Below are 15,928 nucleotides of genomic sequence, written 5' to 3' on the forward strand. Positions count from 1 at the left end.
TCAGTCTCCTTCCACTGGGCTTGCTTTAGAACCTCCCCCAAGGGAGTAAAAATTAAGCAGCTGTAAGGATGCCGGGCGAATAGCGGGCTCGCTCGGGCGGGACCCGAGGGCGGAGCGAGGAAAAAGAGGACGGCGGGGGCGGGGCCCGAGCTCGCTCGCTCGCGGGCGCGCGGCTTCCGGCCCGCGCGGCCCCGCCCCCGCAACGCGCCGGCCGGTCACGTGACGGCCGCGCGCGTCCCCGGCCGCTGCGGGCTCTGGGGCCGAAGAGAAAAAGACTGCGAGGTGGCCGCGGCTGTGGCCGGAGAGGTGGGAGTCGAGCCGAAGCCCTCGCGGTGGGGCAGGGTGAAAACCAGTCCCTCCGGGTTACTGTCTGGGGAGAGGAGGCCCAGCTGGCCGTGTCACCTCCAGCCGCGACGCGCCCCGGGTCGGCCCTGCGCTTGGGGCCTGAAAGGGGCGGCGGCGGGGTCAGGGGCCGGTACGTAGTTGAACGCCCTTGGTCTGACGCGGCCCCGGCTGTCCGCGCGGAGGCGGGTTGGGACAGCTCAACCTTTTCCGCCGCCCCCGCTTTGGCTGTTGTCGCAGGCAAGAGGACTGTGACGGCCTCTGCGTTACCCGCGGGTGCTGAAGCCCCTGTCCTGGGCGACGGCCGGACCGGGCTTGGTTGGGGTGCGAGAGGCGGAGCAGCGGCCATTACTGCGCAGCCTCTTCCGCCCGAGTCGGCGCTGCTGCCATCGGTGGCAGGCGGGTCCCTGTCCTCCCCCTCGGCGGTGGTGTCAGGCCTCTACCCAGGGACCTTCTGATCTCAAGGTTTAGGGGTAGCGATGACTCGGGGGGTAACCTGCTCCCTGTTTCCCGTTAAGCACTTTGGGCCTTGGGTCAGATCGAAGCCAGGGCGTACAGTTTGCATTTTGTCTTTTCCCGGAGTGTCTACGGCTGCTTCTTTCTCTTCTTCCCCTCCTCCTAAAGTGTCAGGGTCTAGGCTAATACGAAGTAGAGCACTCCCTCCACCTTGTCCTAGCGAAACCCAGCGCTGCATATTCTTAGTTGTTTGGACGGCTTTTGAAGCATCGGAACAGTTAGATCTCTCGGAATATCCGTTGAGCCTCCCCAACCTCCCTGCGTCTCAAAAGCTGAGGCTGTTGCTTTGTTCTTCTGGTTGCTGGGTGCGGAGTTCTCTTCTTACCCTCTATCCCGTCTGCAAGAGTGCGGGTCTTCCATTGTTGTCGCTATTTATTAAGGTTCCTAGAGAAAGGCTGGAAAATTGTTTTTTGAGAGGGTGGCGATGTAACCGTTCTCTCCATGGGTAAAATCTACAGGACTGTAAGTTTACTCACACGATCTGGCAACTATATATTTTTTCTTGTTACTCATTTTGGTATATGTTTTTATGTAAGTGCCATTTTAGAAAGCATTTATTTCTCAAGTTTTTGACATTGTTTTTTTAAATGATGTTTTTGATACTGAAACTGTAGGACAGGTGAGAAGAAAGCCAAGAAATGACAGAGAATGCTTTGTTCTTTATATGATTGACGTTTCAGATGCTGGACTCCCCCCCCCCCATTTCTTGTTTCAAATGGGATGAGAAGTATAATGTTGGCATTGGGAACGGTATATAATCACAGAATTTGAAAGACCTAAGACATATTAGTAAGTGAATCTATGTTTAGACTTTTAAAAGACGTGGCGTATAAGGACACATGGAAGAAAGTGACAACAGCAATCGTGATGTTGGCTTTGCTGTTTTTTGACTAATGAATATTTTTGTGTGTGTTGAGTGTCTGGGTGCTCTAAAAACACACGAAAATAGGTCAAGTAAATCTCATTTTAAAGAGAAAACAGGATGACTGAATGTCACTCTAAAAATAGATTAGAGATTTGTTTTGGCCTTGTATGTCTTAGAGTGGAGGATGTTGTTAAGCCCAGCCTTTAATTTAGAATTTATGTCTCACATGGTCCAATGTAAGTTGTGGGCAGAATGAAAATACAGTACTTAACGAAGGTTTTTGTTACTTGCTAGTTCAGAAGTTGGTGGAATTATAATCATCAGGAAAACTTTCTCCAAATAGCTGGTCATTAGACAAGGGAGGAAAAAGAAAGAAAAAAAAATTTTTTTAAGGAGACTGTCAGCTGATACAGTGTTGTGTTACCACTAACTTGAATCGTCAGAAGAAAGGGGCAGACTCCTTTTTTTGAAACGCTTGAAAGTGATAGTTGACTTTAAGAAGAAAAAAATATTAATGTTTGCACAGTATTGATCTGTTTAGTATTAGCTATATAAGAGCATGAAGTGCCTGACAACATTCTCTATTGGGAATTTTAATGTTTTTTTTTTTTCTTCCAGTGTTAGTATTAGAAGTGCAATTTTCTAATTCTAAATTTTCTAAAAAGAAAATTTTTCCATTCGCTTCCCTGCTTGTACCTAACGATGCTGAATTTATGAAACATCAGACTTGATTGGGAACAGTCTTTGTAGGTATGGAAGCCAGTTTATTCATACTGGATACAACTACCTCATGGGCCCATGGGTTTTCCGGGTCTGTTACCTTTTGTGTTAATTAAAACCCAAAATATTGTTAAATAAATGTTAATTAAAGCTTAAAGCTTAGAATTACAGAATTATAGAGTAGGGTGAAATGACAGACGTGGGAGTTATGACTTGATGAAGGTCGCACAGATAATTAGCAAAAGAGCCTCTTATAAAATGGTTGCTGGCCATGAAACTTCAAAGTTTGATATGATTAAAAGATAGTATTCACATGTACACCTCAAAATATAAAGTCCACATTTTTTTTAGGGGATATTTTAAACTTTAATGCTTAAGTATTAATATTGTAAAGGCAGTAGGTAGATTGCCATACAGTAATTTTTTTGAGGGAGGTAATGTGGAATACAGGAAGTAAAATAGAGTATTGCACCTCATTTAGTTGAAATGTCTTTTGACTGAAGACTTGTTTCCAAGCATCACCTATGCTTTTGTAAGTTGATTTTTAACAGGGGATAATGAATGCTAAAAATTTAAACATTAGGGTATTTAGTTGTGTTTTTCAATTTGGGACTCTTAAGAAATACTAAGATGTATCTGATAAATGATAAATTACAACTATTCTCTTCACTCTTTTTCTGGTCTTTAACTTTTTTTTTTTTTTTTGGTTATGTTTTGAGTTGTACACCAAAGTTGGATTTTTTTTCTGTCACTGAAAACTTTTATATAGAACATTTTCAGTTCTATGTATTTTGAATAAAGAGAAAAACCATTATTAACTTGATATTTTTATGTGTTTTATATTGCTGTTAACTTGCTCATCTTTTTCTTTGATTAAAGATAATCATTTATTTGAGTCTGAAATAGAAACTTTCTTGAGTTTGTGACTGATGTGAAAAGTGAGAGCATGAATTTGTTGTATAGTCACAATTCTTCACAGTACAATATTATGTCATTGTTATATTTATTTTTTATTTACTTGGTTGAGTAAAGCCTTAAATTCCCTGATACTCTCTAAACACTTCATGTATTTTTACATTTTGCCTGCCACTTTTTTTCTTTAAGAATTGTTAAGGGGCAGATTTCAGAATCTGTTTAGTTTTAGATCTTTTCTCTTTTTATGTCACCTTCTTGATAAGAACGTCATACTGAATTTGGTGTATATTTACAAGACATTCATTATAGCAGGAATTATGTATATTTGAATTGTTTATGTTTGCCAAATTAATTCTGGCCTGTAGTTAAAATTGCACTGTACTATCTTAAATCTTCCTTTTGGTTAAAATTAAAGCATCACTTCTTGCCCCACTTTTTAGAAACCTTTGGTTTCAAATAATACAGAAATTTTCCTAGTGATTTTTTACATTACTGTTCTATTACAAGCATACTCTGTTTTGTGCCCAATTGACATAATAGTTGATGCTTGAGCAGCTAACTCAGTTTGAACTGTGAGGGGCCTCTTACAGAGGATTTTTTTTTCCTGCATCTGCCATCTCTCAGACAAGACCAACCCATCCCCTTCCTCCTCCTCTGCCTACCCAATGTTGAGCTCAAGAAGATGAAGATTTTTGAAGACCTTCCGCTTAATGAATAGAAGTAGTAGTAAATACATATTCATTCTTTCTCTTATGATTTTCTTAACATTTTCTTTATTTCTAGGTTACTTGATTGTATGATATATATAACATTTTGTATATATATGTATATGTGATACATATAACATACAAAATGTGTGTTACTTGACTGTATGTTACCTATTAGGCTTCCAGTCAGCATTAGGGTATCAGTAATTAAGTTTGGGGGGAGTTTAAAATTATACATGAATTTCTAACTGTGCATGGAGTAGGCATCCCTAATCAAGTTTGTTCAAGGGTCAACTGTATAATTCTCAGGGGATTATAGTTAATGGGTCAGTTTGGCAAAATTGGGCACATCTAAAGTTGTTAACTTTGATTACAATGGAATATTCAATTTTTTGAAAATAATTTCTGTTTAGTAAGGTTCTGGGTATATTAACATGGAGTTCATTTTTTCTATTCAATTCCTGCTTAGCAGCCGACTTGTCCCGGGGCCTGCAGTCCGGCCCTCCAACGGTCTGAGGGACAGTGAACTGGTCCCCTGTTTAAAAAAGTTTGAGGACCCCTGAGGGACAGTGAACTGGTCCCCTGTTTAAAAAAGTTTGAGGACCCCTGTTCTAGACCTTTATTGTCCAGTGTAGTAGCCACTAGCCACATGTAACTTACCAAGCTCCTGGTGTTTTGTCAGCCCCAATTGAATTATGGTGTAAGTGTAAAATATACATGGTGTCTTTCAAAGAGTATACACAGAAGAATGTAAAATATTACATATTTATATTGAATGCACATTGAAATGGTAATACACATAGATATATTGAGTTAAATATAGTACTGAAATTAATTCTACCTTTTTAGAATTGTACTTAATGTCATTAATAGGAATTTTGAAATATGTGGCTTGCACCATATTTCCATTACATAATGCTATTATGGGAAGTGTTATGCGGAGGCAATACATTGTAGAAAGGATTTTTAAGTTGTTTTTTTTTTTTTTTGACACAAAGTCTCACTGTGTTGCTCTTGGTAGAGTGTGGTGGCATTATAGCTCACAGCAAAGTCAAACTCTTAGGCTCAAGCAGTCCCCTGGCCTCGGCTCCTGGAGTAGCTGGGACTGTAGGTGCCCACCACAGCGCTGGGGTGTTTTTAGAGACAGAGTCTCACTTAGGTTGGTCTGGAACCCCTGATCTCAAGCGATGCACCTCTTGGCCTCCCAGAGTGCTAGGATTGCAGGCATGAGGCACCAGATCAGCCCAGCCTAGACAGGATTTTTTAAGATACACTTGAGTTTGAATACCATCCTCCAAAGCTTTGTGACTTTGGGTAAGTTATTTAGCTTTCTGAGCTTGAGGTTCCTCATTTGTAAACTGAGAAATTCCGCAGAGTTGGTTTGAGGGTTCAGTGACATAATGGGTTTGATAGTGCTTCACTGACTTTAATATACAGATGAATCACCTGGAGACCTGACTGTATGTTCAGGGTGGGGTTTCAGATTTTCATCTGTGAGGAACTCTCAGGTAATACTAGTAGTGCTGGTTGGGGACCACGGTTTCTTTGCTTTGAAGATACATCCATGGGCTGTAAACACTTAAATAGTCACCGTAGTTTGCAAGATTTACTAAAGTTGTGTATCTTTGCATTCTAAGGGTTACTGCAGGATTCTTGTATACACCTGTAAAGGTTTTTGTCTGCTTTTAGCTGGAGTTCCTTTTTTGGTAGGGTAGTATTGCTAAATCTTGATCTAGAAGAGCCAAGTTGTTTTGCTTTATAAATGTATTTTTGAAAATACATAATTAAAAGTCATAATTTTAAGAATTTCTAAGACATAGGCAGATAGTACAGTTGGCCCTTGAACAATGCATGAAGTTAGAGACATCAACCCTCTGCACAGTAGAAAACACAAGTTTAAATTTTTTTTTTTTTTTTGTTAGAACAGAATCTCACTCTTTCTCCCAGGTTAGACTGCAGTGGCATAATCACAGCTTACTATAACCTTGATCACCTGGACTCAAGTGATCCTCTTACTTCTGCCTTTTGAGAAGCTGAGACTATAGGTGTATGCAACCACACCTGGCTAATTTTTCTTACTTTTTGTAGCGATGTCTTGAACTCCCGGATTTAGGCAATCTTCTGGCCTCAGCCTCCTCAGAGGATTCCCTGAGGTTTGAGCTCTGGCAGAGTATGTAAGTTTTGATTCCCTCAGTGCTTAACATGTAAATAGCCTACTCTTGACCAGAAATCTTTTTATTTTTTTCTTCGAGACAGAGTCTCAAGCTGTCGCCCTGGATAGATTGCTGTGGCATCACACCTCACAGCAACCTCAAAACTCTTGGGCTTAAGCATTCTTTTGCCTCAGCCTCCAAAGTAGCTGGGACTACAGGTGCCTGCCACAATGCCTGGCTATTTTTGTTGTTGCAGTTGTCATTGTTTTAGCTGGCCCAGACTGGGTTCAAACTCGCCCGCCTCAGTGTATGTGGCCAGTGCCCTACCCACTGAGTTATGGGCACTGCCCTTGATCAGAAATCTTAACTGATAACATAAATTATCAATTAACACATATTTGATATGTTATGTACATTACGTGCTATATTCTTAAAGTAACCTAGGTAAAAGAATATTAAGAAAATCACAAGGAAGAAAAATACATTCACAGTACTGTATTATTCAATCCTATAAATTTATATCATGTGTTTATAAGATAAATCATTTGTCTGAAATGGTAGTTAACTGCAGCTGTAGACCTCCGGGTATGGTACATATCAAGCAATTCAACTTTTTCTTGAAATACATGACTTTTCTGTTTCTGGGGAGCACTTCTAGCATCGCTAATGGCACTCACATGGGTCCCGTGGTGTTCTTCAAGGTTTATGGCATTGCACTGAATATAATGAGAGATATGGAAGAACGTTGAGAGAGCAGTTTATACTGTGGTATGTATTTTACTGAAGAGAGGAATGGCTCCTGTGGAGATGATTAGTGTCACACGACATTTTAATTAGAGACTTAAAATACTTGAGCTCACCACAATAGGCAGGACATGGCTATGAAATTACAGTAGTATAGTATGTACTACTGTTAATTTTATGCAGTTATGATTTAATATTGTAAGTTTACATTTCTGTTGACTACTAATGGTGCCATCCAGAGCCTGTGTTTGTGTAAGTTTTGATAAATTTAAACTTTTTATAAGTTGACATATTTATATTTAAAATAGACCAGTGTCTTCATATATTTTATGCAATCATTAGATACCTTTCTTTAATTTTGGGGGGATGTTTCTAGGCTACATGGTGGGTTTTTCAAATTGTCACAAACCCAAAACAATTTTTTAATGTGTTTATTGAAAAAAATTCTCATATATAGGGTGGACTTGTACAGCTCCAACCCATGTACAGGGATCAACTATATGAGATTATTTTATTGTTATCTTTGGAGAAAGACATAAAGATTTTGAAAATTAGAGGAAAGCATTTCTAAGAGAGTCCTAGAAATTATTGTAGACCAGAATTAGGGCAAAAAAAATTGAGGAAATAATATCTAAACAAATATTGTTTGTTTTTGAAAGGGTAGAACATGGATTAAGTTCATTGATGCAATCTTTTGTTAAGAGCTAAATGTAACTAGAGGGGTGTGATGAGGGTAAGGGTGTTCTCTGTATTAAAGAAAAGGTTCATGTTGAAGGAAAATGTCATTGTTCATGATGCTTTGGTGTTATCTGAGTTCTCCTGAGTAAATAGGTCCCTGTTCCATGTGTTCAATTCAATTATTGAATTGAATTCAATTATTAGTCTTCCAAGTAAGGAAAGCAAAATGAGGAAGCTGCATCCCCTTGGATTGAGTAGAATTTTTTTTTACTACTTTCCCCCCCTAGTTTATATGTAACAAAGCAACTTAATATTTGTGGCTATAGCTTTATTTCAAGTATGCGAATTAGTTTTATAAAAATGGGGCTACGCCTGTGGCTCAAAGGAGTAGGGCACTGGACCCATATGCTGGAGGTGGCAGGTTCAAACCCAACCCTGGCCAAAAACTGCAAAAAAAAAAAAAAAAAGAATAGGAAATATTTAAAAAATGAAATATTTATTAAAAAAAAGGTTGACAATTTTTTAGGTACCCAAATAGGGAATTTTTTTTTTAGAGGATTTTTTTGTGCATTATTTTGGAGTTACTTTGCTTCAGATAACTTAGCTTCCTTTAAGCATCAACTTTATTTTCAGAGATAAAATATTTATGGACAAGACCTAAATAAGTGAATAAAGGATGATGAATGAGGTATGTTAGAGAATGTGTAAATCAATGTAGGAGAAGAGGGAAAAATAAGAACGAGTATTTCTATGTGTTTCATAGGCTAAAACAGCACCTTCTATACATCTGAAGTATAAACAGATAAAACAAGATTTTTAGATGAAATGGAATTAAATCTTCCAAACTAGGGGTATTAACATTAAATCAAATATATCCTGGGAGTAAGAGTATAAAATGATGGCTTGGTATGTCTTAAAATACTTGTAAGCTAAGGAAGGGTAGACAGAGCTAGTGACCAGCAGCAACACCTAGCAGGAGTTTGTGGACCAAATCTCCATTTTAGAAATGTGTGTAAAATAAAAGTAAATTTCAAATGATGGTCCAAAAATGTTTGTGATACTTAAAAGTTAGAGGTGTATATAGTATATTTTCTAAACTGGAATATGTTAAGAAACAAAGGGGCAAATTGTACAGATGCTCAGCTCTTATTGGTCATCCTAGTGAATAGTCTTAATAACCTTTATTAGAGAAGGGGCTTTGTGAATCTGTTTTGGCTGTCTAGAAGTCCATTTTAATTTATGCTTGTTTTTTTATCTGCATTCTGGAAAAATTGTTGTCACTAAATAGATAAATGATATGCTTCTCCAAAGAAAAAAATGATTGCTTGAATCTTGTGTTTGTAAATGTAGTAAATAACTCCTTTAGATTTTAAAATTCTTAAAGGATTATATCTTGGATGCATATCATTATATAGCTTGTATGCCTTGTTACAATTAGAACTTAAATGTTGTGTTATGTAAATAAATTTAATTCTTCAATATTTTGTTTTTCTCAGTGGTTACTTTAAAAGGTTAATTTTTCAGTCATCCAACAAATACCAGTTCAGATTAACAAAAATTGATTGGCAGTTTGCTAGCCACTTAGAAATATAAAAATAGTTTCTATCTACAGAGGGCTCTTGGTTTAATGGAAGAGTTCAGCTTCTCAAACAAATAATGTCAGTGCACATGATAAGTTCAGTAATAGAAAAATACACAAACTATAGAGGACGAAACAGGTACTTCCAGAGGTAGTCAGGAAAATTAGTAGGGATGACTATTCCTGTTTGATACAATGAAGAAAAAGTGGATATTCATATGCTGTAAAAGACAATAGCTATACCAGACAGGATGCAAAGGGAGATTTGGAGGACCGTGAGTAATTTGGTATACCTAGAGTATTAAGCTGTAAGGGTAGTTGTCAGAGATAAGTAAGCCTAGAGAATTCTTTAGGGTTCAGATCACTAAGGCCTTTGAATGTTGTCTTGAGGAGCCTTGTCATTGCATAGTCTGGGGAGCCAATATTGACCTTTAAATATGGAAAAAACATGGCCCATTTTGTCTTTAAATATATCACTCAAAGGCTTATTAGTGAGTGAATTTGAGGGTGATATTAAAGCAAGACAGTCGGGCTCAACAGTAATGCAGGTGAGAGATGATAAAGGCCTAAACTGGGGCACTATCAGTGGGGAGGGAGTACAAGATACATGCCTGTGTTCTAAAGGTAGCTGAGACACAAGTTGACAGAATTTGGTGTGGTTAGTTGGTGGTGTGTGGGAAGGATGAGTGGGTGGTGAGAGAGGATTTTCTCTTTCCATCAACATTAAATGGTTAAAGCATGGAAGCTGAGATGTTACACTGTAAGAATCATGCTGAAATGGAGGTTGTAGAATATGTGTTGAGATGAGAGAAAAGATAGGAGGCAGCCACCTTCTGTTAAGAAAGTAGTTAAAATAATTGGATTCCAGATTGAACAGGAAAGGAAATGAGATCAGGAATTGGATAAAGGAAAGGGATGATCAAGAGACTGAACGTTCCCATGAAATTAAAGAGCAGGTGTGGGAATGAGTAAGTGATCTGAGAGTGGGATTCAGATTTCATCAAGGCAGCAGTTTGAGATGACAGCTAGTTCCAAATGTGGCCATGATATTTTGCTGCTGGGGAGATGAGCTTCATTGAATTTAGGGTTTTAGGAATTGGAGATTGAGAATGGTTGTTTCTCAAATTGTATATGATGGACAATCTGTAGCAGTATCACCCAGGGTGAGATTCTTGGGCTTAAGCCTGTGTTTGCTGGCCTAGAACTTCTAGGGGCTAGAGCCTGAGAATGTGCATTTCTAATAAGGAACTTCAGTGATTCTGATGAACAAACATTGGGGCAAGTTTGGGAACCTCTGAGATAGGTGGATATTTAAATAGACTCACAGTGATGTCAGGAGTTAGGGTAAAGGGAATGATCAGTAGTGAAAAGATGAACTTAATGCCCTAAAGTTGAGTGAGAACAGCTGCAGGGGATTGTGGAGTACGCTGTAGCCAAAGGTCATGTTACTAGAACAGTAGAGTGTCACCCCTGTTTTGGAGATAGGAAGTGTGTGGGTGTGTAGTCTGTGTTTTGAGTGGGTTGCAGGAGGGAAATGGAGTCTTCCAAGGTGCCATTGAAGCAGTAGACATCTAGAGGGAGGTGCCATTGAAGCAGTAGGCACCTAGAGGGTAAAGTGAAAAGGTTGGGAGGAAAGTCTTAACAGTGGGATGGCACATGTGGCTCAGAGGAGTAGGGCACCGGCCCCATATGCCAAGAGTGGTGGGTTCAAGCCTAGCCCCGGCCACAAAAACAACAACAAAAGTCGTAACAGTGGGGATCTGAAGTCTGAGTAAAACAAAAAGCCAGGTTACTCAGAAACCTTGTTTTAGTCAGTTACTGTTGAAAGTTCTCTGATTTTGAAACAGAATCATGTTCTGTTAAACATTACATGGGGTAAGTCAGCTTGTATTTAGAGGCCACATATGGCATAAAAATATTTATCTTTAAACACTAGAATCTTAGATACTTGAGGGAGAAAGATGCCTACACTGTGAGAGGCACATGGGACTGAAAAAAGATTCAGGAAGACTATCTTATCTTTACTGTGAGGTCTGTATCTCTGTAGTTATCGTGCGTGCTTGATTTCAAGTAAGTTCTCTATGATGCAGTGTGCCTCCTGGTGTGGGAATGGGAGGTGGGAATGGGAAAGTAGATGGAGGAAATAATGAGAACACAGAAAATTAATGACTGAAATGATATTTTGGATAGTGCCTGATAAAGCACAAGTGACATAGAATTTATTATTTTAATCATCTTTAAGTGTAATGATTCATTGTGATTAATTTCATTTACAGTTTTGTGCAGCCATCACCACTGTATTTCCACAGCTTTTTCATCATTATAAACAGAAACTCTGAACCCATTAGGCAATAACAGACCACTGTCCTCTCCCCTAGCCCCTGATAACTTCTAATACTTTATTTTTACATGAATTTGCCTACTCTTGATATTTCATGTAAGTGATATCAAATAATACTTAGCTCTTTGTGTCTGGCTTCCTTGACTTAATAAATGTTTTCATGGTTCATCCATGTTGTAGCACATACCAGAACTTCATTCTCTATTATTCTGAACAATACACTCTTGCATTTGTATACATTTTGTTTAGCCATTCATTTGTTGACTTGTGTCCACCTTTTGACTGATATTTCAGCAGTGAACACAGGGCTATGAGTGTGTTTTGAGTCCTTGTCTTAAGTTTTATTGGTAAATACCTAAAAGTGGAATTGTTGGGTTATATAGTAATTATATGTTTAACTTTTTGAGGAACCACCAAATTGTTAACCACAGCAGCTACATCATTTTACATTTCCACCAGCAGTGTTCGAGAGCCTGATTTCTTTGTATCCTTGTCAATTTTTCCTCTTTAAAAAAAAAAAATTATAGCCCTCCTAGTAGATATCATTGTGATTTTGATTTACATTTTCCTAATGACTAGAAATGTTAAGCATCATTTTGTATGCTTTTTGGACATTTACATTTCTTTGGAGAAATATTTATTCAATTCATTGCTCACTTTTTAATTGGGTTGTCTTTTGCAGATTTACAGGAGTTATTTATATATTCTGGATATTAAATCCTTATCAGTTACATGATTTGCAAAGATTTCTTCCCATTCTGTAGGTTGTCTTGTTACTTTCTTGAAAATTTCTTTTGTTGGACAAAAGTTTTTAATTTTTACAAAGTCTATTTCTTTTTGTTTCTTGTGCTTTTGACGTCACATCTAGGAATCCATTGCCAAATCCAAGGTCAGGAGTGTTTGCCCCTATGTTTTCTTCTAAGAGTTTTATGATTTTATTTCTTATATTTAGATCATTGATCTATTTTGAGTTAACTTTTTCACATAGGATGTAATGTAGAAATCCAACTTCATTCTTTAACATGTTGTTGTGCCAACATTTATTGGAGACTGTTTTCTCCATTTAATAGACTTGCTCAAACCCTTTTAAAAAAAATCAGTTGGTGATAGATCTATGGGTTTATTTTTGGAGAACAATTCTATACTTTTGGTATATTTATCTGTCATTTTGCTGTTATCACACTGTCTTGGTTACTCTAGCTTTTTAATAGTAAGTTTTGACATTGGGAAGTATCTTTTTGAATATTATTTGGGTTATTTGGGTCCCTTTGCAATTCCATGTGAATTTAAGGATTGGCCTTTCTGTTTCTGCAAAAAAAGTTGTTGGAATTTTGAAAAGAATTATATTGAGGCTTAGAGCCCATAGCTCAGCGGTTAGGGCACCAGCCATATACACCAAGGCTGGCGTGTTCAAACCCAGCCCAGGCCTGCCAAACAGCAATGACAACTACAACAACAACAACAACAAAAATAGTCAGATGATGTGGCGGGCACCTGTAGTCCCAGCCACTTGGGAAACTGAGGCAAGAGAATCCTTTAAGCCCAAGAGTTTGAGGTTGCTATGAGCTGTGACGCGATAGCACTCTACCAAGGGCAACATAGTGAGACTCTCAAAAAAGAAAAAAAATTACATTGAACCTATAGATCACTTTGTGTAGTATTGTTATCTTAACATGTTTAAGTCATTCAATCCATGAACACCAGTTATCTTTCCATTTTCTTGGCTGTCCTTTAGTTTCTTTCAGTATTGTTTCACAGTTTTCAATGTACAAGTCTTTCACTTCCTTGGATAAGTTGATTCCCAGCTATTTTGCTACTTTAGATATGATTATGAATGGAATTGCTTTCTTGGTTTCCTCTTTGGATTGTTGACTGCTAGTGTATCAAAACACAGATGATATTTGTGTGTGTGTTGAGCTTGTAACCTGCAACTATGCTTTATTTATTAGCTTTTGGAGGAATTATTTTAGATTTTCTATAGAGACAGTAGTGATAGTTTTACGTATTCCTTACCAATTTGTATGTCTGTTATTTCTTTTTCCAATCTATTTGTTTTGGTAGAACTTCGAGTATTGTTGAATAATAGTGGTGAAAGCAGACATGTTTGTCTTGAATTTTTTTCACTTTTAAGGTAAAATCAGTCACTGCATTTTGTTAAAGGATGGTACATAATTGATTTGGGTTGATCTTAGCCTGAAGGGACGCTTATGTTGGAATTTTTTTCTTTTGCAGCAACAAGATGAACCAGCAGTGGAAGATTAAATACTGCAAGCTTGCTGGCTGCTGGTGAAGAAGATGCTTTATTTCTGTGCAGGTGTCTATGATTTGTGATAGAAATGTAAGTATAGTACTATGGTTTTTCCAAAGCTGCAGTAAATTAATGGGTTGGTATAAATTATAATAAATCAAGTACCTGTCATTTTTATGTTCATTTATACAAAATAATCATTTTCTTTTGACTTAGAGATACTTTATATAGAGTTAACAATTTTATTCACATTAAATTAATATTAATGTACATTTCCAAAAGTTTCCTCAGAGGGAAAAAAATCTCTATAAGAAGTGAAACTGAAGACAGAAAAATTTGCTCATAGAAGGCTAAAAGACTGGTGAGAGCTTCAGGTCCTCTAGACTCCTACCTTCTCTTTACATAGTAATTTACTTAAATAACCAAGTGAGGTAGTATCAGCTTTTATAAATAAGAGAGACTGTCTGCGTTATAAAAATGTTCGTTACTAAAAACTTATTTTCACTAAATTAAAGGACTTTCTTTATATCGTAATATACATTATTGCTCTTTATTCATATTGATTCCCTTTCACCCTCAGTTTTACTATTTGGCTTTCCAATTATTGAATTTTTGATTAATAAAGATTGTTCAAGATCCACAACCTTGAACTTGCCTGTATTGAACTTCATTCTAGTATTATTGATGCAACATTTTTCCACAGTGAAAATTCCGTGAGTTATTTTATTGAATTTTAATATTTTGGAGATTGCAGTGCTTAAATTATTTTACATTTTCCCAGTTGAATATATAACTTTTACTATCTGCTTTTCAGTATGACTTTGTCATTCTTATTCAGTGTTGAGAGTTTGATAAAAGAAAAAATGATAACCAATAAGCATTTTTCTTTAAAATTGGAACAAATATATCGTTTACTTAATCCTATCCATTTAGTTAATCTTATAGGTCAGATAGTCTAGGTCAGCAGTTCTCAACCTGTGGGTCACGACCCCTTTGTAACAATGAAAATACATCCTTCATATCAGACATTTACATTACAATTCATAACAGGAGCAAAATTACAGTTATGAAGTAATGAAAATAATTTTTTTTTTTTTTGTGACCTATGATTTTTGTTTTTAATTATGTTATGATCACACATAATTTTAAAATTTGTGTATATCTCTTCTATTTTAATCCACGTAATGAGTTGGCAAAAGCACCATTACCAATCACACACAATACAGTTGTTAAACAGTTTTATGTGTTTCTGAAGAGTTGTTGAAAGACAATCCCAAATTATAACTTAGCCTGACTTAGGTAGTAAATAATTCAAGTTTAATTTGCCATTTCTTGACATATTGACTTTTAAAAGCATGGCCTTATAGATTGTCTATAAAATAAGAGAAATGTTAAATATTCTTTATTTGACGTTACACATAAACCACACTAAAATGCCTTTCAATAAATAAAAGGCAGCAATTTTAGTAGATCCAGGGAAATTAGATTGGCATAATAAAGATTAAAAGTACAAAGCAAATATTGCTACCTTCTCTCCAGCCCTCACCTTTAACAGGCTAACGGAACACCAATTAAAACATCAGTGAGTCTTGCTTGGTTCTGAGACAGTGAGGGGATTTCTCCAGTATTTAAATATATTCACATTATCAGTTATATAAATCTTAATATAAAACCAATCTTCGATAGACTTTGGGATGGCAATTGACTACCTTTGTGAAAAGGTAAACATCACTAAATCTGAACATATCTTTAGAAATGGAAAACAGTGATAGCATTTATTGAACTGGAATCACTATCAAAATCCAAAAAACCGATCATATTCATTTAACCACAAGCCAGTCTTAGTTAAATCGGGACTGTCCAACAAAAATATTCTGTCACTCATTCATGATCTGAATTCTGGTAAATGAGACCAATCAAATTATGGTACACATAAAAAAAAAAGCCATAAGATATTTCTCTTTTGTAATAAATAAGGCAATGGCCAACTATTACTCATTTGTAGCTTTTTTGAGATAAGCTATCAAGTCTGCCCTTTCCCCCTTCTTCTTAATGCCAGCGAAGATCATTTTTGTTCCAGGGATGTACTTCTTGGGATTCTCCAAATACTCCATCAGTGT

General features: G+C 37.1%; 1 protein-coding gene and 1 pseudogene across 2 annotated transcripts in view; one reads left to right on the forward strand and one right to left on the reverse strand.

The window, feature by feature from the left end:
• Positions 1-213: 213 nt before the first annotated feature.
• The window catches only part of RNF146 (ring finger protein 146), a 20,362-nt gene continuing 4,647 nt past the window's right edge, over positions 214-15,928 (forward strand). Inside the window, exons 1-2 of one of the 2 annotated variants that reach the window (XM_023513428.1) lie at positions 214-475; positions 13,793-13,898. In XM_023513428.1, the coding sequence (XP_023369196.1) occupies positions 13,897-13,898 (2 nt within the window). In that variant the 5' untranslated portion in view covers positions 214-475; positions 13,793-13,896. The remainder of the gene's footprint in view (positions 476-13,792; positions 13,899-15,928) is intronic. The other variant, XM_012806069.2, reaches the window with a different exon arrangement.
• Positions 15,557-15,928, reverse strand: part of LOC111725431 — a 2,157-nt pseudogene continuing 1,785 nt past the window's right edge.

Source organism: Otolemur garnettii, unplaced genomic scaffold, assembly GCF_000181295.1.
Source record: "Otolemur garnettii isolate 467f Iridium unplaced genomic scaffold, OtoGar3 scaffold00002, whole genome shotgun sequence".
Lineage (NCBI taxonomy): Eukaryota > Metazoa > Chordata > Mammalia > Primates > Galagidae > Otolemur > Otolemur garnettii.